We start from the raw sequence: 22,271 nt of genomic DNA on the forward strand, positions 1-22,271 counted from the left end.
CTTTTTTATCATGAATACTTATATATTTGATCTTGCTTTTTAACACACACACACACACACACACACACACACACACACACACACACACACACACACACACACACACACACACACACACACACACACACACACCTCTACCTGTTGATTGACAGTTGAGAGGCGGGACCAAAGGGCCAGAGCTCAACCCCCGCAAGCACAATTTGGTGAGTACACACACACACACACACAATGTGGATATATATATATATATATATATATATATATATATATATAAGTTGTGAGGGGTACCACTACCTCTGGTGCAAGTGTGCGGACCCATAGCCTTGGAGAAGAAAATAAGGAGTATTCAGAGAAGACCTTGTGGATTCTCACTGAGTACTTTATTATTTTCTTCTACCACCCTCATTCTTTTGTATATACACATATATATTTGTTTTATTTATACTTTGTTACAAAAAAGGAGTTACATGTGGGGTACAAAGATGATTATCATAAGTTGTGGAGTTCCTCCAGCTCCTCAGATGGCGGGCAGGAATCCTGAATGCAGTGTGCATTTCCCCTCTTTATCGCCACGCTGAGGCGCTGGAAAAGGAAGCTGGTAGCTCTAGGGTCTCTTGTTGTTTCAATTCTTCCTTTTCTGATGTGTAGTTCGATCATCATGGAGGAACTTCTTTTGTCCTTTTTTGGTGAAATATTTTCTGTTGTGCCTAACGCCAAGGGCTTACTATGGTACATATATCTTATCTACGGTACGAGTAACTTAATACAGTGTAAAACATTCCCACGATACGGGATATCATTCAAACTACGAGGCAACAGACCACACACTAGAAGGTGAAGGGACGACGACGTTTCAATCGACTTTAGAATGGTCCAGGACGGACCGAAACGTCGTCGTCCCTTCACCTTCTAGTGTGTGGTCTGGTCAACATACTTTAGCCACGTTATTGTGACTCATCGCCTGCATACCAGACAACAGCTACACGGTATAAGATAACAGTCCCATGTACTAGGCAACAGTCCTATGGTATGGGTTGTTGTTGTTATAGATTCAGCTACTCTGAACAAGTTCCAAGTAGTACGGGCTATGGTGAGCCCGTAGTGAACTTACTTGGCACAGGAGCGGTGCTGTACGTACAGGTATGGGGTAACAGTTGCCTTAAAGGGGAACATGGACCTCAGCCTCTATATGACCAACCTCCCTACCCACCCTGCGACATCTGGTGAGTTTAGCCCTAAGCATCCACCCTTGGACAGACAATAAGTAAATAGACATCCTCTTTAATATGTAGATTGCATTACCATTCGTTTTACCATATCTACCTATAATAATATTATTATTATTATTGGGTTTGATAGTGTGACGTGATCTGGAATAGCGCAGTTACTATCCTGGCAGTATGTGTACATGTATATATAACATTAATAATTTTGTAATTAGCGTCAAAAGATTGTTATTTGCTTAGCTAAACTAGAGTGTTCAGTTCCTGAACCGATTATGTGCCTCTGTAATCCTTTACACCTTAACAAACATGTAATGGTCTATTGCAGTTAGCAGTTTGCTCTTTTCTGTTTGAATTTCCTCTTTTTTTTTGGGGGGGGGGAGTTTCGTTCTTGAATACTATCTTCATCGATAGATCTCTGTCCTTGTTGTACCAGCCTAGCCTGATAACCTCCTCCATTGTTCGTTCGGCCCACCTCCATCTGTACCCCTTTCAGGATCTCTGTCGCTATGCTCTGTCTTTAGCTTTTCATTTGTTTTTGACTGGAGCTTTCTTATTCCTTAATACCTATTACAACTACAGCTCCTTGTTATTTTTAAATTTAAATTTGGCCCCGAGGGGCGAGTTTATTGGGCAGCGCCACTCATCTTGTGAGTGGACATACCGCCATAGCAGCATGTACAACACTCCCCAATAGGAAGAAAACCCGCTGGGTTATTCATCCTGTCACTTGTACCCAGACACAGCTGGGACTTGCTTGTGTGTGTGTGTGTGTGTGTGTGTGTGTGTGTGTGTGTGTGTGTGTGTGTGTGTGTGTGTGTGTGTGTGTGTGTACTCACCTAGTTGTGCTTTCGGGGGTTGAACTTTGGCTCTTTGTTCCCGCCTTTCCCGTCAATCTACTGGTGTACAGGTTCCTTAGCTTATTGAGCTTTATCATATCTACATTTGAAACTGTGTATGGAGTCAGCCTCCACCACATCACGTCATAATTCATTCCGTTTATTAACTACTCTGACACAGAAAAGATTCTTTCAAATGTCTCGTTTGGGTACTCAGTTTCCACCTGTCCCCTTGTTCGAGTAGCACCCGTGCTAAATAATCCGTCCTTCTATCCTAAATAATTGTGTGTGTGTGTGTGTGTGTGTACTCACCTAGTTGTGTTTGTGGGAGTTGAGCTTCGGCTCTTTGGTGTGTGCGTACGTGCGTGTATGTTGGGGGAGGAGGGGGGAAAGGGGTTATATTCTTTATAAACAAATAAAGAGTATAACATCAGAAAAGCTTTGGAGTAGGCATGCGGGATCGAACCAGCGTCCTTAGTAACCCTAGACGCACGCCTTAACCCATGCACCACGATGTGCTAAGGTCACATGCACCACGATGTGCTAAGGTCACATGCACAACCCTGAGATCTGGCCAGAACCACTATGAGTTTGGAGGCTCCCAAACAAAGTTTTACATGTAACCCTCATACACGCCGCTGTAGGTAATAGCAGGTATTGGTAATAGCTGGTAATAGTTCCACCAAGCGCTCCCTTCTTAGATTTGTTTATTTATTTATTTATACAAACACAATATAGAAGAAGTACATTGGGTTTGTGAGAATACATAACACTGGTGTTCTTACATTCTTGAAAATTGCTAAGATTGGCTACCAGCTTGTCTCCAGACTCCTAGTGGATCTGAAGACAAGATATAATATATATATATATATATATATATATATATATATATATATATATATATATATATATATATATATGTCGTACCTAGTAGCCAGAACTCACTTCTCAGCCTACTATTCAAGGCCCGATTTGCCTAATAAGCCAAGTTTTCCTGAATTAATATATTTACTATAATTTTTTTCTTACGAAATGATAAAGCAACCCTTTTCTCTATGTATGAGGTCAATTTTTTTTTATTAGAGTTAAAATTAACGTAGATATATGACCGAACCTAACCAACCCTACCTAACCTAACCTAACCTATATTTATAGGTAAGGTTAGGTTAGGTAGCCAAAAAAAGCTAGGTTAGGTTAGGTTAGGTAGGTTAGGTAGACGAAAAAACATTAATTCATGAAAACTTGGCTTATTAGGCAAATCGGGCCTTGAATAGTAGGCTGAGAAGTGCGTTCTGGCTATTAGGTACGACATATATATATATATATATATATATATTATTTTTTCCGCATATATATATATATATATATATATATATATATATATATATATATATATATATATATATATATAATCACGGTATTGCAATTTCATTGTTTAAATGTAGATATGATAAGCGTCCAATAGGTCCAGGAATTGTAAACCAATTGATATGAGAGACGGGACCAAAGAGCCAAAGCTCAACACCCGCAAACACATTTAGGTAAGTACACACATGCGGCGCCAAGGCAGAACAAGTGGGCAAAGTTTCGCCCCTTCGCTCTCGCTTATCTTTCTTTCTTTCCCTATCCTCCCTCTCACCCTTTTCCTCCCCTCTGCGCACCTCTCCCAATCTTCCCCCTCCCCCCTCCCTTTTATCAGGAAGTTCCCTATAGATGCCAGTATTTCTTAAAATGGGTACTGGGGCCGACCCCCAAACTGACCTGTGACGCTTCCATCCATCCACTCAGTTTGTCATCTTGGAAAGTTGGGTGAGGCTAGCCACAAGCGTCTGGCCTCCTGTGTTGAAGAAACAGACATTCTCTTTTATAGTATAAACTATACTCATGTCATCTGGCTACAACGTTTATATAGTTTAGTCAGTTATTATGCACCCCATACCCATACCGTGGGCGGTGGTGGAAGGCATCCCTATGCCACATAATTGGTTTAGGATCAGAACCCCCATTGATGAATTAGCTAAGCAAGTAGTTATGTTAAATGAACAAATCCATTGTTCTGGGATGCTCTCGGTCGCAGGTTCGAATCCTCGTCACGGCCCTTGTGGATTTGTTCATTTGATGCATCACGCTATTGTGATTTCTGTGTGTAATAAGTAGTTATGTTATCCAGGGAGACTTAGTTTGAGTTTGAGTGCCATCTATAGTCATTCACTCTTCTAAGAGGTTCGGTTCATTTATTATGCACCCCATACTCATCAATAAGAAGTATATGGGAGCTTAGTTTTTTATAAGGTGACGGTCACGTTGCTGGCGACGCGTCTGCACCTTGTGCCGCTAGTGCCCGTCACCCCACTCTGCCTTCTCTTTATTCTATCCTATTCTCGCGAGTAGATTGACCTTGGTGTAATGTTCATTTCATTCAAGATACTATACTTGTATTTGTTTAAGTGGAAAGAACAGGGATAGAAGTGTTCACGAATGATAATTAAGGGATGATAGTTGGGATTGTGGGGAGTGGTGGCAAGGCGTGAGTCACGTTGAGCGAGGCGTGTTGGCCTGCCACTGCCAGTTGCTTGTAAACAAGTGCTGGAGGAGCTTGGGTTCTCTCTCTCTCTCCTGTCATATATCCTGGTCTAACATGTGCAAAGTTCTTGTGTTCATTTACAGTGTTAAGACATAGCTATATAAATTATGACAGGGGAAGCAAGTAAAGCTAAACCTAAGCATCTGGTGCACTGGTTTAGAAAAGGACTTCGTCTGCACGATAATCCTGCTCTCCGAGCGGGCCTCAAAAATGCTGCAACGTTCAGATGTATCTTTATATTGGATCCGTGGTTTGCCGGGTCGTCCAATGTTGGCATCAACAAGTGGAGGTGAGTGTGTGTACGAGTTGATATTGGCGGCTCACAGTTTAAAGCTTCAAGCTGCGTGTACAAGAGATACAAGGCACTGAGCCCAACATGGCTTCCAGGTTATGTAATTCAGTGTCAAGCAGAAAAGTATTTTTTTTATTTGTTATATATTTCGGTCTGAAGTGCATCAGGTGTGTGTGTAGATACTTATCCGGAGAACAGGGTTTCAGGGTTGTCATTTATGCACCCTATACTCATCTTTTTCGGGGAGGGGGGGAGGTGAAAAGGATTATAAGGCATACAGTTCGGGAACTGAACCTTAAAAAGTTCATATTGCTAGGCAAGTAAGTCTTGTGAAGCTTGTTGCACAATTTTTAGTATATATTCATTAAGTATTACATCAATAGTCATGTTATCTCTCAGTGGTTCAAGAAGTGGCCCGTAAGTCTCTCTCTCTAGAAGGCAATTGACATTGGGGTGAGAGGGTTGCACAGTTCCTCACCCATCCAGTTGGACGGCAGCTTTACAGTCATTGTAAAGCATGCATTATCAATAGTAAGCAAATTTTGGATATTTGTGTAAGATTTCTGGTAGTACATCATTATGAATGAAGTACTTACATATTTCATGAACACCATTGGAAGTTATCTCTGAATTCCGCGAGGGATGAAGGTTTTGAGGTATTGTGAAGCTAAAAAGAGGCGATTCAACAGAACAGTTCATATCCATCTTACGTTAACTACTCATACTTGTATTAATAAGTTCGCTCCCATGATTGATTCTGCCAAATAAACTCGCCTTTCGGGTCGCCTTCGGGGTAAAATAGAAATATATTTACCCGAGGGCCACCATCTCTCTAATGGCTTTTACGAAGACAGGAAGCCGACGGCTTGTCAAAATCCCTTCCATTTGTCCTGATGATTTTATCGAGCTCTAATTTGAATTTAAACAGTGTTTTGACATTTACTGCTTCGGCGGGAAGGTGCTTCCATGGTTTTATAATCACATATGAGTGAAAAAGCATCTCTTGTATTCCGTCCTGCATTGTGGCTTTAGCTTCAAACCGATACTCCTTGTTCGTGTTGCATCTGACCTTTTAAAGAAGTGGGCTGCATAGATCAATACCCTCCAAATAGTTCCGTATTTTAAGTTTCAATGAGATCAGTCTTGTCATGTCTGATTTGCAGTGGTGTTAGCCCCGTGACCCTCAACCGCTCCTGGTATGAGTCGACTTCTAATAATACATTCTTGCTATATGTTCGTTCAAACTACGAACGCCCATTTACAGAAGCTCATACTAGGCTCTGTGGAATTTATTGATCCCGTATGTGCATCTGTATCATTTTCAGGTTACAGAAGTGATGAGCTAGTTAGTTGAACAGAATATTCACAGTTTAGCAAACTGAGACCCTAACACAGTGAGAGGTATTTTTTTTTCTTAGCCAATTATTGACCCCCATTACCGTCCTATAGGTGCGAGTTGCAGAAAGGTGAATGTCACTTAATGAGTTCAGGTTCTGGGCCCTAATTATTATTAAGCATTTTGTGGTTAGATAGATAATTATAATTTACAAAAGGCAAACTTGAATATTTGGCTAAAATTGTCGAACGTCCATAAAGGCGCAATTGTTACTTTGTCCATGCCGGAGAATAAAAAAAAAATGAGCTTTCTTAAACACAAATAAATATTATTTATCAAGGTGTCGCACATGGGTAAGTCTAGGGTTTGCAGCGTGTTGGTTCAGTTGGCGGTTATGTATATTTAAGAGTTAGTGGGTGAAACATTTTCGAGGTGTTTACGTAGGAAGGAAATTAAGCATATTTAGATCAAAGTTCGAAGATAATTTGTCATTCTTTTCTTCAACTTATTCTCAAGAATAAACGTCAAATCCTCGTTAAACCAGCCACCAAACTCTCGTTTATGAACGAAAAACACTACACAGCGCCCAGGTAACCCTAGGATCAAGCTGTCACTTGGAAACTGTCCGCAGGTCGGGCTGCGAGATTAGGAAAACAATCGAAACCAGCCAGAGATAAACGACGGGTATGGACCGCGGCGCCTTAACCAGCCCAAGCCGGGGGTACAGTAACACCGCGGCTACTGTTTCGCGCTTTTTTTATGGTGTTGGCGCACCTGTGTGGGAGATTGGTTGAGAGCAGGTGGTATACAATACTGATCTTCAGGTGTGAAGACTCTGTAACAGCGGTCAGCTGTGCATTGTGTATTGTCTTCTGCCTGCCAGTCTGCTGCCTCTTTATCACGGAAACGAAAAGTGCAAGATGCCATAAGAAAATTCTAAAATATATTGGCAATAGATTAATATTTTTTAAACGTCATCCTTGATGTTTCCTCCTGCGTAGGCTATCAAAGAGTTTGAAGTCTAGTTACTGACTTTGTTGTGATGCAACTGCACAAGTTTGAAGGCGTAGGTATGAATGGATAAAAGTTTTTAATCTTATTTTATTAATGGTTGTAGAGAAGCAAACAGCCAATGCATTTCAACATAAGCTTTTCGGCGAATCACAGGTGCTGTTTAATCAAGAATTTGTTTCAGTAAATTAAGAGTCAGATTGATTACTAATATTTTGTAGAGGCTTTTTCTTTTTGTAAGCATAGGCTTAGCATGGCATTTTTCATGTGTGTAAAGGTATTATCAGTAGTATTTGCAGCGTTACATAATATTTTTATTTACAAAATAATACAGAACACGGTTCAATGGTTGAATAGTTACATAAAATGCATATTTAAAAAGCCACAGGTACGTAAGCGTCGCTTCTTGTGCCTAATATCTACCAGGAAGCAGGCTCAGCTGGGGGGTTGGCGCGCCTCGTGCAGTTAATAGTTGCAACTACAACTTGGTAATCTGAAGTTATGGGTCCTCCGTCCTTATCACATGTGGTTATTAAATGTTAGACATCTTTAACCGGCCACCGTTCATTTTCATTAAGGCATGCATGGATTTGAAAGTGCGAAAATGCGTTAGGCCTAAGGGCTTAATCTCGTTTTTTTTCGTAGCCCGACATATTTGATCAGATTTGCGAACTAAACGTTAACTAAGAGGTGGTCAGATTAACAAGCTACATTAGTTGACGTGCTGTATAGCCACAAGGTCTACAACTGCTGAATATTACTTATAATAATTTTAACTTGTGGAGTGGTGTAATCCACGCCTCCCAATAATGTGATCTGTCGGTTCGCTGCTTAAAATGCATTGATTCTTACCAGGAGTATATCTAGTGCTTGATTCTAGAGGTTATCACCCTCCTCCCCTTCCGTGGCCATTTTTTCTTTGCGGTTCAAACCTATTACCCTCCACGCCAACACGTCCGCCTAATAGAGCATCTCATTTTGACGCATACTTTATCTAAGGCCAGACATCGTCGTACTAGAATAATGGTAGCGGCTCGCGAAATTGACATACCGTCTCGTTTCCTGTTTGGGGTATGTGTTTTTTTAGATTCAGTTACTCTGAACAAAAGTTCCAAGTAGCACGGGCCCAGTGAGCCCATATGGACTTCTGTGTCACAGGAGCGGGGCTGCGTTTAGGGTAGTTTGGTGTTCTGGTAGGCTAGGATAGGAATTTGAAATAACCCTTGACGTTGGGAATCCTTAGGAGGACGGGCTGTCCACGCTATCCTAGCCTATAGCCTAAGTCATTGCTCTTATAAAGAAATTTATTCCGATATTTGAATTAATTTGTTGTAGCTCAAACCGTTGTAGGAACTCCTTAAAAGTTAAACTGCTGATTCCCATCATAGACTATGGTTATGTGAAGCTCAGAAGTTTACCGTCTTGTGTATCTAGTTATGCCTTTGTGAACGCTCTCCCGTCGTCAAGGCATATGCTAAGCTTCCCGCCTTGCAGTAGGTGTTGGGGGGGGGGGGGGCAGCCAGCTTCTCGCCGTGCAGGTGTGTGTGGGGGGGGGGGGGGGGAGGGGGCAGAGAGTTTCCCGCCGTGCAGTTGGTGTGGAGGGCAGAGAGCTTCCCGTCGTGCAGTATGTGTGGGGGGCAGAGCTTTCCGCCGTGCAATTGATGTGGGGGACAGAGAGCTTCCCGCCGTGCAATTGATGTGGGGGACAGAGAGCTTCCCGCCGTGCAATTGATGTGGGGGACAGAGAGCTTCCCGCCGTGCAATTGATGTGGGGGACAGAGAGCTTCCCGCCGTGCAGTAGGTGTGGGGGGCAGCCAGCTTCTCGCCGTGCAGTCTTTTAGACGGCGTTTTGAGGTTATTGTTCTTGGAGCATCTTTCTTTACGAGGATACCATCCCAGTCTATATTGATGACTCAAGGTCAGAATCTGGAGATAGATATGGAGCGGTCGTCCCGGATGTTACTCCCTGAAATAGTTTCTATTTTTACTACAGAACTGGCAGTCATTCTTCTTGCAGTCAGTGTAAAGTATACGCTGGAATCGTCCCAGTTTGCCATATACAGTAACTCCAAATTTGTGCTTTAAATCTAGAAGCCTTTAATCATTTCCAACCTCTGGTTCTAAAAATACTAGAGGGGTTGGCGTCGGGGCAGTCATTACTTTTTGATAGGCCCCAATGCACGTCAGCATGTTGGGAGTGGCCAAGGCTGTTGTCGGCAGTCACCTACCTATTTGATCTTACGTGACTTATAAACCTCTAGAGGTTCACGCAGTAATCTGGGTTGGTCAACTCCTGGATCACCTCCAGGATGCCAAGATGATGGGGAAATGCTTTAACAAGGCTTCGCATTGGTTACAACACTAGGCTGATTCAGATTATTGATTGGGGGGGGGGGTGGAGACAGCCAATAGTACCACCAGATAGTACTAGTGGTACTATCTGGTGCCTATGAAGCACTTGCTTGTTGAATGTCCTTCACTGGGACACCTCCGTCGTATTTACCTGGGCGAGAATCGTAGATATGGGACAATAGCGTCTGTTCTTATGTTGCTGCGGGACGATCTCTGGTATTGTAGACGCAGCTTGTCTGCATCAGTTACAGGCTGGTGCTCAGACTCCACACGTGGGTGTCCTATTGAAATAGTATTCTTTAGAATCATCATCGTAAAACTTTCTTAAATTAAAATATATAATACAGTAATTTCCCAAAGATTTTTAACGAGACGAGGGACGTGCTTGAGATTAAATTTCTGGAGCCAAAACAGATTTTTTCTCCTACCACCCCCTTATTGTTTATTTTTAAATAGGTTGACTGAAATGTTTCATTTTCAGTAGAAATCTTTTTCGAGGTTTCCCGTTGTCAAGGAGAAAAAAGCCTGATAGGATTATCGAGGTGGTCATTCCCCATGATGCAACCCACAGTTGTTGATTTTACCAGCTAAATATTCACTGCTTGGGCTTTAAATTCGTCCATTACAAATTTAGTGCAAATGTCACATTAAAAAATGCGTAGCTAAATGTTTTTGTGCGCCGACACAGCAGGTGTGGCCCAGTGCATCAAGAGGTGGTCGGGACCCGCTGTCTGTCTGGAACACCTGAAGAAGACGGCTGGGGTCTACAGACTCCAGAATGCTTTCTTACGCTTGGCTCTCCTCGCTTGCACAATACTTCATCTTCCCACTCATCTTCTCCCTTTTCTTCCCGCTCTTCACATCTCATATTCGTCTCCATACTGTCTCATACCGGATTCTGTGTCGTCTTGCTCTTCTACTTCATCATTGTGTTTAACCGTTTTATCAAATCCCGTCCACACTGCTATCTTATCCTTTCGATACCCCAAGTAACCCCCATGCACCAAGCTGTCAACCCTCCCCCCCCCACTCAATGCCTACCTCTCAGACAACACGGTTCCTTACTCCGTCCTTCTGTTCTCAGCCGCACTGACCACCTTAATAAACTGACCAACTTAACTTTTCTCTCAGCCATCTCTGACCCCCTCCGCCGTCACCACCCCTGAACACCACATTCCCGTTGTCGGAGACATTAGTGATTTTCGAAGTTGCTCTTTCTCCCCCCATAAGCCAACTAAAGACTTTTCCTAGGATGCAACCCATAACCATTATCTAATTCCTGGGTACCTATTTTGCTGCTAGGAGAAAACACATTAGTTGAAAGGAAACATGTCCAACCTTTCCTGTCCTGGCCGGGGATTGAATACGGGTGATTCGAATGCGAGCCGAAAACGTAGACCATCACAGTTCCCTGCCTCAACTCCTCCTCGACACCCTTTCCTCCCTCAATTATTGATGGCACTCAACTCCACCAACCTCAGCCGTTATCTCCGTCGCCAGCCTCACCCCTCACCACCAATCAGAAAATACTACCGCCTCCCTCAAAATATAACTAGGCAACTTCAATCCCTACAAGACATGGGAGACATCTCCCGTCACGCAGGGTGCAGTCGCACCTCCACAGATCTCCAGTATCATCTATTGATACTGGTGATGGCTCAAAAGGCCCACCACTTACGAGCTATTCATGCCCGTGCCACCTTTTGGGTTGCTTAATCTTCATCAATCAATCCCTACAAGACACCGGAATGAGGACTTGGACTGCTTGTCATAAAACTAGTAAATGATAATATGATAAAGATTTAAATGGAGACAAGATTGTTTATACAGTATCTGGTTTCTTAGTGACATAATGAGAGAGCTCTTTGAAAGTAATGAGGCTTTTGTTTACACATTACGTAAGTATAATAAAGGGGGAAATTGTTTTTGCAAGGTCAATTGTGACAACTGTTGCTGATATTTAAGAGCTTTAGGATTAAATTGAGTGCTTGAGGGAGCTGATTGGCTTTGCGAGAATGTACCAATTAATCACAAAGGTCTGTAATAAAGCATCCAATCTATCTTCTTATACGCAAATAAATGAATTGATCAGTCATTTGGTTTAAATAAACATACCTACAGGTAATTTGCCCGAAACGCTATGGGTATTAATGGCTTTAGGTATTGTATGTTCTAGCTCTATAAATCCAACATTATATTTGTAACTCATCACCTATGTATGTACTTTTACCTGAATACAAAATTTAATTTGAAATTTGAATATGTTCAACACCCTCCCAACACAAAATATAGCCTCACTGGGTTCATCCTGCCATTTATATGCAACTGGGATACACTTATGTGGTGTGTCCCAGTTGACACACAGGGACACACCACAATGACATAGATGTAAACATTCGCCAGTGCCCTTCTCTTAGGCTGTGTAAACTCCTAATCCGGTAACACTTCTATCTCTGGTCTCCGTGGGTACTTGTTTCAGACGAATCCTTTTAGAGATTCTCTGCCTCGATAACCATCTTTTTAATCGTAGTTTTAAATATTAAAGAGTGGTCTTCTCTTGCAACATAGCAGGCATCGTGCCTGCTCGCTCTTTTCCACAAATTCCGAGATAAATGATCATCCACACGAAGTTGGTAACTTTATGTGGATGATCTTTTGGCCAAAACTGGACTTACAAACCACACTAAATACTCTCATTTGACCTCAATAACCTAAAATAGTGCTATACTGGGAGGCTCTACCTGCGGCAGATTGGTAAATAGTATACAGTATCCTTATTAAGATGTTAAATTCTGAAATATATTAAACTAGATCCTATTTTAAAAGAGTGTATTGTCCAGGAACGTGAATTTTTCCAGGAGGGTAATTAGCCCTTATTAATATAAATATTTAGGCGTAATTTAGCAGGTTCCAGAATTATATATATATATATATATATATATATATATATATATATATATATATATATATATATATATATATATATATATATATATATATATATATATATATATATGAATGGGGACTGTAAGCTCCAAAAAAACCAGTATATAGGCAAGACAACAACATCTCTTTCTAGGCGTTTAACGATGCATAAGCAACAGGGCTCAATTAAGGAACATATAATCTCTTCCCACAACCAAACCATCGCCAGAGAAATCCTAGTAAACAACACAGAAATGTTGACCAGACCACACACTAGAAATTGAAGGGACGACGACGTTTCGGTCCGTCCTGGACCATTCTCAAGTCGATTGTGATGAGGAGGTAGGGACAGGCAATAAATAGGCAAGAGAGAGCTGAGGAGGAAAGTCAGGTGTAGGGGATAGTAGTAATGAGAACTGCAGCAGGCCTATTGGCCCATACGAGGCAGTTCCTATTATAACCACCGAAGGAGATAGTAATAGGAAAAAAGAAGAGGATAGCAAGGGAGCGTAGGAGAAGACAATGAACAGAAAAAGGGAGAAGAGAGAAAGAAAAGGAAAGAGAAAGAAAGAAATGGAAGGGGGAAAGCTTATGTTAAGTCACGTTTGTTAGAAAGATTAGAGCATTTGAGTATATACTGTGAAAGGGAAGAGTCCACAGCAACAAAGCCAGGACTCAAGTTCATGTTGGGTACATTGTTTATAAGAGCCGATTCTACAAGACGATCATCGATAGATACAGCGATAGCAGGCGGCTTGACGTTTGCGAGGCACTACACATCAAGAAGTCAACACCAGCAATCAACAGCCAATTAATGCACAACTATATTCTACCCACCTCAAGACTCCGCTCCAATATAGAAGCATCAAGAAATATGGAGCAATAGGCTCTCTACAAACACTTCTATTCAATACCCATTGTTTCGTGTTCTGTCTTGTGTTGATGAAATATATATATATATATATATATATATATATATATATATAAATATATATATATATATATATATATATATATATATATATATATATATATATATTTATATATATATAATAATAATAATAAATATATATATATAATAAATACGAAAGCTTGACTGGTCCCCCAAGCTATAAATCATTTAAGAACTCTATGAACCAAAGTGGTTCGAACCTGCATTATCAGGGTTAACCCCCTGATGTACACAATACCATAACCACTTAACCAGCGATTGCCTACACGGATTGGTCAGTTCTGGAGACTACTAAGTTCTATAACCAATTCCCAGCAAATCTTGTGGTGCAATTTGAGCACTGTTTTTTATCAAATCTTGGTGCATGCTCGAGGTGTACCGAGCCTACAAATGTGAAAGAAAGATTGATGACGATTAAGCCACCCAAAAGGTGGCACGGGCTTGAGTAGCCCGTAATGTGAAAGAAAGCTTCAATGGTCCTCTTATAGGCAGTCGCTAGTGAAGTGGTTATGGTACTGTGTACGCCAGGCAGTGAGCCCTGGTAATACAGCTTCAACCCTTGGTCGGGTCTTATATGCATGTATATATTTGTGTATATGCATGTGTGTATATAACATTCACCGGTAATTTACTTGTATAAATGGTTATTTAGAATATCAAGATACACGTGGACACTTGGTATGTCTTGAAGCTGTATTTTATTCAGGTAGGGGGACGGTGCATTCTGGATCACGTCTGGGGTGTTAGGGGTCTCCCTTGCGGCGGGATTCTAGGATATTAATTTTTTTTGTCGGGGACAAGAAGCCTGTTCAGAAACACACACGCACACAATTACTTTAAGCTTGTATTGAGAATGTCGAACTACTGACCCCACCTAAGTGTTGCTAGGTTACTCTATCCTTTTAAGATATACTTCAAGTAAGTTTATTGAAAAATGTAAGTGTTACTCAACTCCCCGATACCTGTTTACTGCTAGGTTAACAGACATTTGGTGAAATAAATGGTTGGGCACGTTTCCTATCTCGGCCGGGGATTGAATCCACTATTCCTGATTGTGAGTCGAGAACGAAGCCAACTGTATTGGAAGACCCTCTGTTGTAATCACACAGCATCACTAGGTGTGATGACAGGAAATGTGTGAATACTGTCCAGTCGACTCTTGATTTTTTTTTTTTAGGCTACTGGGGGTGCTTGTCAATGGTAGGGTACAAATAGCCTAACCTAAGATCTGAGAGCAGTATTAAGAGAATGGGTTGATAGCGTTGGCAAGGCAAAGTGCCACTGGTCATCCGCCATCGTCACCCGGAGTGTCTGCCCAGCAGCCTTCATTTGTAATTTGCTGGTAATTTGTTACTTTTAATTGAATTGTTGATGTATATTAAACAGTGTATTTATACATTTTAGTAGTTATATATAAACGGTTTATGTGGTATAATTTCAACGATGTAATAACATGTTATTAGCTCTTGATAACATACTGAAGTTGGATCGAATTTTGTTCCCAAGGCATGTGCAGAGCAGTGACACGCACATTAATTTGATATTTTCTCAAGAAAATTTGCTTCCTTGGCAAAGCGTTTCTGTTGAGCTCCCATGACCTTTATTATCAGTTCCCATGAGCGAACTTTGTGATCAGTTTGCTCCCAGCTTGAGTATGTAACACTCTCTTGGACGCCCTGACCCAGCATTATGTCCAAATTCTGGACAAAAGTAGAAAACGTGCAAGAAGACCTGGACACTAGTCTTTACCTGTTCTTGTTGGACACATCAATACATCAGAGCCTTCAACATTTGGGAGATCTTGGTCACCTTATTCTTCGGTATAAGGCCAGTGTTCTAAAGATGCCCACCGGGCCTAACTTCGTGGACAAGCAGAAGTTGGCAACCACAACTCAAGGCCCTCAACAGCCTCACTCTGAGTCTTTCTCAAGAACATCATTCCATCAGCGATCATTCATTCCTATTCTCACACAAATGTGGAGCATGTTCGCTCAGTGTAGGTCAAGTCAACCTACCATATGAAGGCATTGGCACAGTTGGTTCCAGCTTCATCCCGTTACTAACATGATTATAATTAAGCACTAAATAAAGTTTATTAATAATAAAAACAAATATGTTCATCAAATAAATGAGTTTCTAGGGTCAGTCTTCAGATGAGCTGATGTAGGATAACGGCTCTTAGCTTGCAGTTTTATTAGGAATATCAAATGACATTCCTTATGAACCCTAGTGTTAGTTTGAGAGAGAGAAAGGGGAAGCAGAGACAGACACACGATAGCGACATAAAATTCTTAGGGGGATTGATTGGGTGGAAATAGAGGAAATATTCTTAATTGTTACCAGTAGAGCAAGTGGGCATGGGTGGAAGCTTGAGATAAAGCGAGTCATGGAAATGTTGCAAAATATTTTGCTAACGTAAGATTATTAGGAAAATATAATCAACTTTATGAGAAAGTAGTGGAAGCTAATTCCATTCTTAATTTCAAAAGTCGATTATGAAAGATAGGTTGGGAGTCATTACATTACACAACTGGCGGATGTAAAGGCAGAGTCCAAGAGCTGAATATCAAACCCCTAGACATAATTTTTGGCATTCACGCACGCACGTACGTACATGTGCTTACGGGCAAACACTTGAGAAAGTGGGAGAAAGGGGAGGTGGTAAATGCCTCCTTTTTTTTCCTATGCCAAGGTCTCCCACGCTTCCTATCTCGACTTTTATTACTTATTTTGAGAGCAGGTAATTGTGGAGACATGTGAACCAATAAGCGTTCCCGGCGGTGGGTGTGTTGAATGTGACTGAAGCAAAGTTGTATGTTGGGAGTTTCATCACCATGAATATGAACGACGACTTAAAAATGGTCCAGAACGGACCGAAACGTCGTCGTTTGTCCATTTTCTGATGTGTGGTTTGCTCATTACAATGAATTGTTTAATTTTTAAATTTACCTCCTGGAGGTAGTGATTAAAGATTATTAAGATTATCTGCCATAAACACATTTATTATCTTCCATGTGCAATTGTGAGTGAGTAAATATTCTCAAATTGAGTAGGTCTCAATATATTAATTAAAACAAAACAGTATACAAAATTAACAAGAGGCAAGGCTTATTGCTTAATTTGAATATAAAAAGTTCTGCAGTGTTTAATTATTTTCGCCTTGGAGAATAGCAGATTTCTGTGTGAGGCTCACCAGCAGCCAAAGATCATTAACCTAGTATTGCATGTGAGCATATCATACATTATTCACTATTATCAAACTCAAACTACCCAGATGACATTACAACCTAATAACATAAGTTTTCAAGGAGTTCCGAGTTATGAAAATTAAACACTATAGATGACATTCCATTCTCTTACTCTTCCATATAAATAAATGTACATAGGCCTACCTTAATTTCTGATATCACTTGATATTTGTATATATCATATATATATTTGTATATGAGAATTTAATTATTAGAATAAATAATGTAGAACATTTTATATTCAAATTAAATATGCTTAGCCTCTTGTTAATTTTGTATGCGACATTTATTCCTATGATTTACTCTACTCAACAAATGCATATGGAAGATACTAAATGTGCTGCTTGGAACTTTTTGTTCCAGGTAGCGAATCTTAAACAACAACAACCTCAATAAAGTCTTTTAATCATTCTCTGTAGTGTGCAAATTAATATAGGCTATTTCAAATAACAGTTAAGGTTAACCCAGTCTGTAACGGAAGTATACGAGGTCCTGAATGACTCTTTGGTCAAATTTCTAAAGGCAGTTCTTACGTTGGCCAGCTTAACATGCGCAGGTGTTAATACGGTATGTTGAGCTGACCAACTCTGAACTCTTATGGCAAAATTAATCTCGCCCAGCATCACAATATAAATGAAAAAAAAACAGAAGAATTTAGAGACAGCTCTTTTAAGTTTTATCTTAGAAAAAGTCTGTACACGTAGTCCAAGATGACAAAAATTTCTTAAAGACCGATTTGCGTTTTTTAGCTTCCACAAATGGTGCTAAATAGCCTCCCCGGCTTGGTGCCTTCTTTTGATAATTACTTACTTCCAGCTTCCACTTGGTTACTGTGAACTAGGGAGTACATATAGTTTACCTATACTTCGTTTTTAATTATTATACTTGCCAAACCCGTTTGAGGGCAAGGCTAGCTAGGCTGGTGATAATTGATCAGTAAGGAAGGTTATAGCTGCCCGCAGACCCACGTACCCATTAGAACCCAGCATTTCCTGCAGCAACGTGCCCAATTGCCTCTTAAAAGCCTTCACTAGTGTTCCGATAATATTTCTTAAGTTTGATGGAAGAATGTTGAAAAGCCGTGGGCCTCTGGCGTTCATAGTGTCCTTTTGTACCAATGGCACCCCTGCTCTACCGAGTCTGTTCGTCATTTCCTACTATAATTTTCACTCCAGTGCGTTATATTATTGTGCGGATTTCGAAATTGATCTTTCATGTATACAGGTATATTATGTGTACAGTATCTTGTTTCCTTTACAAAGGTTCATCCCAGTGGTTCCTCCTTGCCTCTAGCCTCCGTCCATAACATCTCGTTATATTGCACCTGTTTAACATCCCCCATGTCTACTTTGACAATAGGTCTAGCCTTTAGTCAATGATCTTAGACAACGCAATTAAATAATTAATTCTCAAAAGAAGGTAGCTGGTAGTTATGAGGTGGGTTGTTATGCCCACATGCAAAGCTTGCATTTTTTGATGTAAAAGAACATTTGCCAGTCCATTTGTGGAGTACATACTTTTCATTTCCCATTTTACCATAGATCTTGGTGCCATCTGTAAATTTGATGTTGTGGTTTGTAATATTCTCATCTATGCCATTGATTATATGACAAAAAGGGCTGACCCCAAAGTGGACCCCCTGTGGTACCCCACTCACTACATTTCTCCACTCAGATTCATTCCCATTTAGCACGATTCTTTATTTTCAGTGTTTTATCTATTGTATTCTACCACTTATTTAAATGTGCCTGTAATTTCCTTGCTAGTCTTTCATGAGGTACCTTGTATCTCGGAACGTTCTTGTTTTTTTGCTTCGACTTGCATTTTGTAGATGGGGCTCCAAAGTGTGCCAGCTTTGCGTTCTTTCGCTGATGTGATTCTGTTGATATGTGCCCTTTTGAGACAAATTTTGTATGTTCCTAATTCCCTTTCGTTTTCGAAAAAAAGTTGCACTGGTCTTCCCCTCGTGTTGCACTGGCCTTCCGGTTTCCATGCCCACTCTCACTACCTTAGGCCTATATTTTCTTGGGTTGAAATAGACATCATTTGCCATTTCTACATTTCAGGTTCTCAATTTCTGGCATGTTTCGGGACCCCTTACGCGTAGATCGGGATCCCTTACGCGTAGATCGGGACCCCTTACGCGTAGATCGGGGCCCCTTACGCGTAGATCGGGGCCCCTTACGCATAGATCGGGGCCCCTTACGCGTAGATCGGGGCCCCTGAATGTGGCCTGGGACCCTAAACGTGGATCGGGGGCGCGGAATGTGGCGTGGGGCCTAAACACCTGGACCCTGTAGTTTAAATTATGTTGCGGTGCTGTAAGGTAATTTATATTTCGTTGGTGCAGGAATAGCATCTCTCCTCCCCATGTAACGAAGATCTGTGCGTCAGCATGCATGTACTATGATGGGTATTTGCGTCAAGGTAATCAGTCTAGGAGAGTTAAACTCTAAACGTTACCGAATTCTAGGGCATTTTCGAGTCTCGAACTGGGATATTAAAATTTATAAATATTACATGTCGAAAACGGTCAAGAACTCAGTACGAAAATTTCATAGTGAAAATCATTAGCGTAACATTAAACTATGTAAAAGTACAATTTGAATTTTTGCGGTGAAGGGGGAAGAGGGTCGACTGAGTTAGGTTTAACATGTTAAATATTTGCTTTTAATTTTAAATTCTTGTTTACAAGCTGTTTATTTTCACTAGGTTGAGATTGATGCTAATAATAACCTTTGGAGAAGTCCAACTCCTAAATTTAACGTTAAAACTGGGGATTTCGTTTCTTATTAAAATATTTAGGTACGTGGTAATTTATGCAGCTACCCTTGACTATTTGAAGGGTTACATAGTTTGTGTTAAGATCTAGCTATGTGATACTAAAAATTCTCATCTCGCAGGGTGCGCATAAGTTACCTGACCACCTCAGTTCTCTCTGGTACAGAGAAAGTTACCTCACCACCTCCAAGTTACCTCATCGACTTGAGACTGGTCCAGGACGGACCGAAACGTTGTCGTCCCTTCACTTTCTAGTGTGTAGTCTGGTCAACTTGCCTCACCACCCTCTATTCTCTCGGGTACGGGGAAAGTTACCTCATTTGCCTTACTCTTAACAGCCTACGAGAGTGGAAGGTGGGGATTGGGGCGGGGGCGTGCTATTCAAGGGGACGTTATGACGGAAGGCGCGTGGGCTTCGTGAAGCCTATCTATCAAAGAGCCCCTTGCAGGAATTTATTTCTGGTCCAGATGAGGCTTGAGAAAGTTTTCAGTTTTAAAAGTTTTGCTCGACATAATGAAACTCGGCAAAGACAAGTTTAATATACAGATTTTTTCAGTATTAATATTGTAGCAATTTCCACAACCCCCCTGTACATTTTGTGGCGAGACATTCAGTAATTTAATACTATTAATAATTATTATATATATTGGCTAATAAATTATTGTGTAACTAGGTGAGGTTTAATGATTATTTGATATCGACAGGCATTTGTTTGTGTGTATGTACGTGGGCAGGTGCGCGCGCGTTTGCGTGCTTGCATGCATTAGTGGGGAACTATACAATGATAGCCTGTGTACAGATGTGTTGTTGGAGAAGTATTAGCAATTAAAGAAGCCTTACAGGCGCTCACTGCCTTCAGTCCAGGGAAGACACACCTTTATGGGGCATGTCCTGTATATGGCGGTGTTTGAACAGTTGTAATTTGTTGAGTGTAGCTCATTTGTTGACCAAACCACACACTAGAAAGTGAAGGGACGACGACGTTTCGGTCCGTCCTGGATCATTCTCAAGTCGATGAATTTATTATGCATCCCATGTCCATCATGCAGGTATCAGTGGACAAGTTTTGAGGTACATAATGAATTGAGGAACTGAACGCCAGTTTTCGCTAAACTGACCAAGTTACAGCATTGATGAACTAGGTACAAAAGTTTAACAAAATACAAAGTTCGTTACATTATTAATTTGCCAGACGTTTGTTTAAGAGGTTACAAGGGACTAACGTTACGGTACACGGTTATTTGTTATATAATTCTCTAAATTCTTGTTCTTCAGTCAATTATATAGTGACTTAAGGCATGCGAATTCCTTTGCTGGCAAAATTTAGTTGGTCAGATCTCTCGCAGCAGGTACTCGCCTAGTTGTGCTTGCAGGGGTTGAGCTTTGGCTCTTTGGTCCCGCCTCTCAACTGTCAATGAACAGTTCACCTCTCAAGGTGGTGAAAACTCCCAGTGGCAGTTGTTGCCAAGCTTAAGCCTAGTTAGTTCAGTAAGCCTAGCCGTTAGAATTATTGTAAATGTTTGTTATTAATTCTATTTTTATTATTATTTATCGTTATTATTAATCGCTATTATTATCATTATTAGTTATCGCTATTATTATTATTATTATTATTAGTTATAGCTGTTATTGTAGCTGTTATTAGTTATCGCTGTTATTAGTTATCGCTATTATTGTTGGACCGACCGACCGCTTGCCAGATGGACCGAATTCTGAATGTCGAACTGACCGACCTCTTGTCTTTTGAATGTCAGATTGCCCGCCAGTCTGTCTGTATAACCTTGTCCACCCACTATTCCATCTGAAAGACAGTAGCCAGTAGGGGGCTGGACCATCCGTGTCAATTCTAGTTTCTTCCCCCTTGAACACACACGTGTGTTATTAAATTAAATTTTGAGAAAGTAGCATAGACCGGGTACTGGGAGCGGGGCTTGAAGAAGATGCTTGAGTGCATGAGAGTCTTAAATGAGGGCATTAGAGCTCAGTCTTGAATGAGTGCCTCTTGAATCCCGCACTGTGTGGTTCAGCAACAAGTGAGTTTACCTATGAACCTTTAACTGTCTTAAATTTAGTTCATTATCATACACCCCAAGCCCATCCTGTGGGCGGTAATGGAAAGGGTTATAGAGGCACATAATGGACTCAGGGACTGAACCCCAAAATTTATCTAGCTAAGCACTTTAGTTTTGATGAGGAAATTACAAAATTTGATACATCGTCATTGAACAAATGACGATGTGTATATATATATATATATATATATATATATATATATATATATATATATATATATATATATATATATATATATGTGAACAAATTATAAATGTTCATATACAGTATATCGATTATAGATGAACAAGCGGGCTCGAGACCGAGGTCATTGACAATCTGTGTGCCACAACACTATTCAAATGTTTTAAAGTTTTGCTAGTTTCATGACGCACTGAAGTGTTCAGGTTGGTGAAGCCATATTATATTTCGGCACTCATTTTCCCTGTTTGTGTATATATTTCCCTTCCACGTGAGCTCAAGATGTCGCTGAGTGCGTCCTTACTTTGTAGTAACCCATGATTGAGGATGATCATACGAGTTATAGCAGTATAATTAATTCCCTATCTAAGATAGGGAATTAGGCTACGATACGATTAGGGGGGACCTTTGACAAGCCGCTTGCTTCCTGCCCTCGTCGAGGCCACTAGTGTTAGTGGCTCTCGGGTAAACTTG

The 22,271-nt window shown here is 40.8% G+C and overlaps 1 protein-coding gene across 2 annotated transcripts in view; it reads left to right on the forward strand.

Annotated features, from left to right (window-relative positions):
• Nucleotides 1–4,625: 4,625 nt before the first annotated feature.
• phr6-4 ((6-4)-photolyase) overlaps nt 4,626–22,271 on the forward strand; it is a 34,886-nt gene continuing 17,240 nt past the window's right edge. For both annotated transcript variants that reach the window (XR_006772932.2, XM_045743392.2), the window contains exon 1: nt 4,626–4,935. Coding sequence is in view for 1 of the 2 variants with exons in the window: in XM_045743392.2 (XP_045599348.1) it covers nt 4,754–4,935 (182 nt within the window). In the remaining variant the exon portion in view is untranslated. The remainder of the gene's footprint in view (nt 4,936–22,271) is intronic.

This window comes from Procambarus clarkii, chromosome 31 (genome assembly GCF_040958095.1).
Source record: "Procambarus clarkii isolate CNS0578487 chromosome 31, FALCON_Pclarkii_2.0, whole genome shotgun sequence".
Lineage (NCBI taxonomy): Eukaryota > Metazoa > Arthropoda > Malacostraca > Decapoda > Cambaridae > Procambarus > Procambarus clarkii.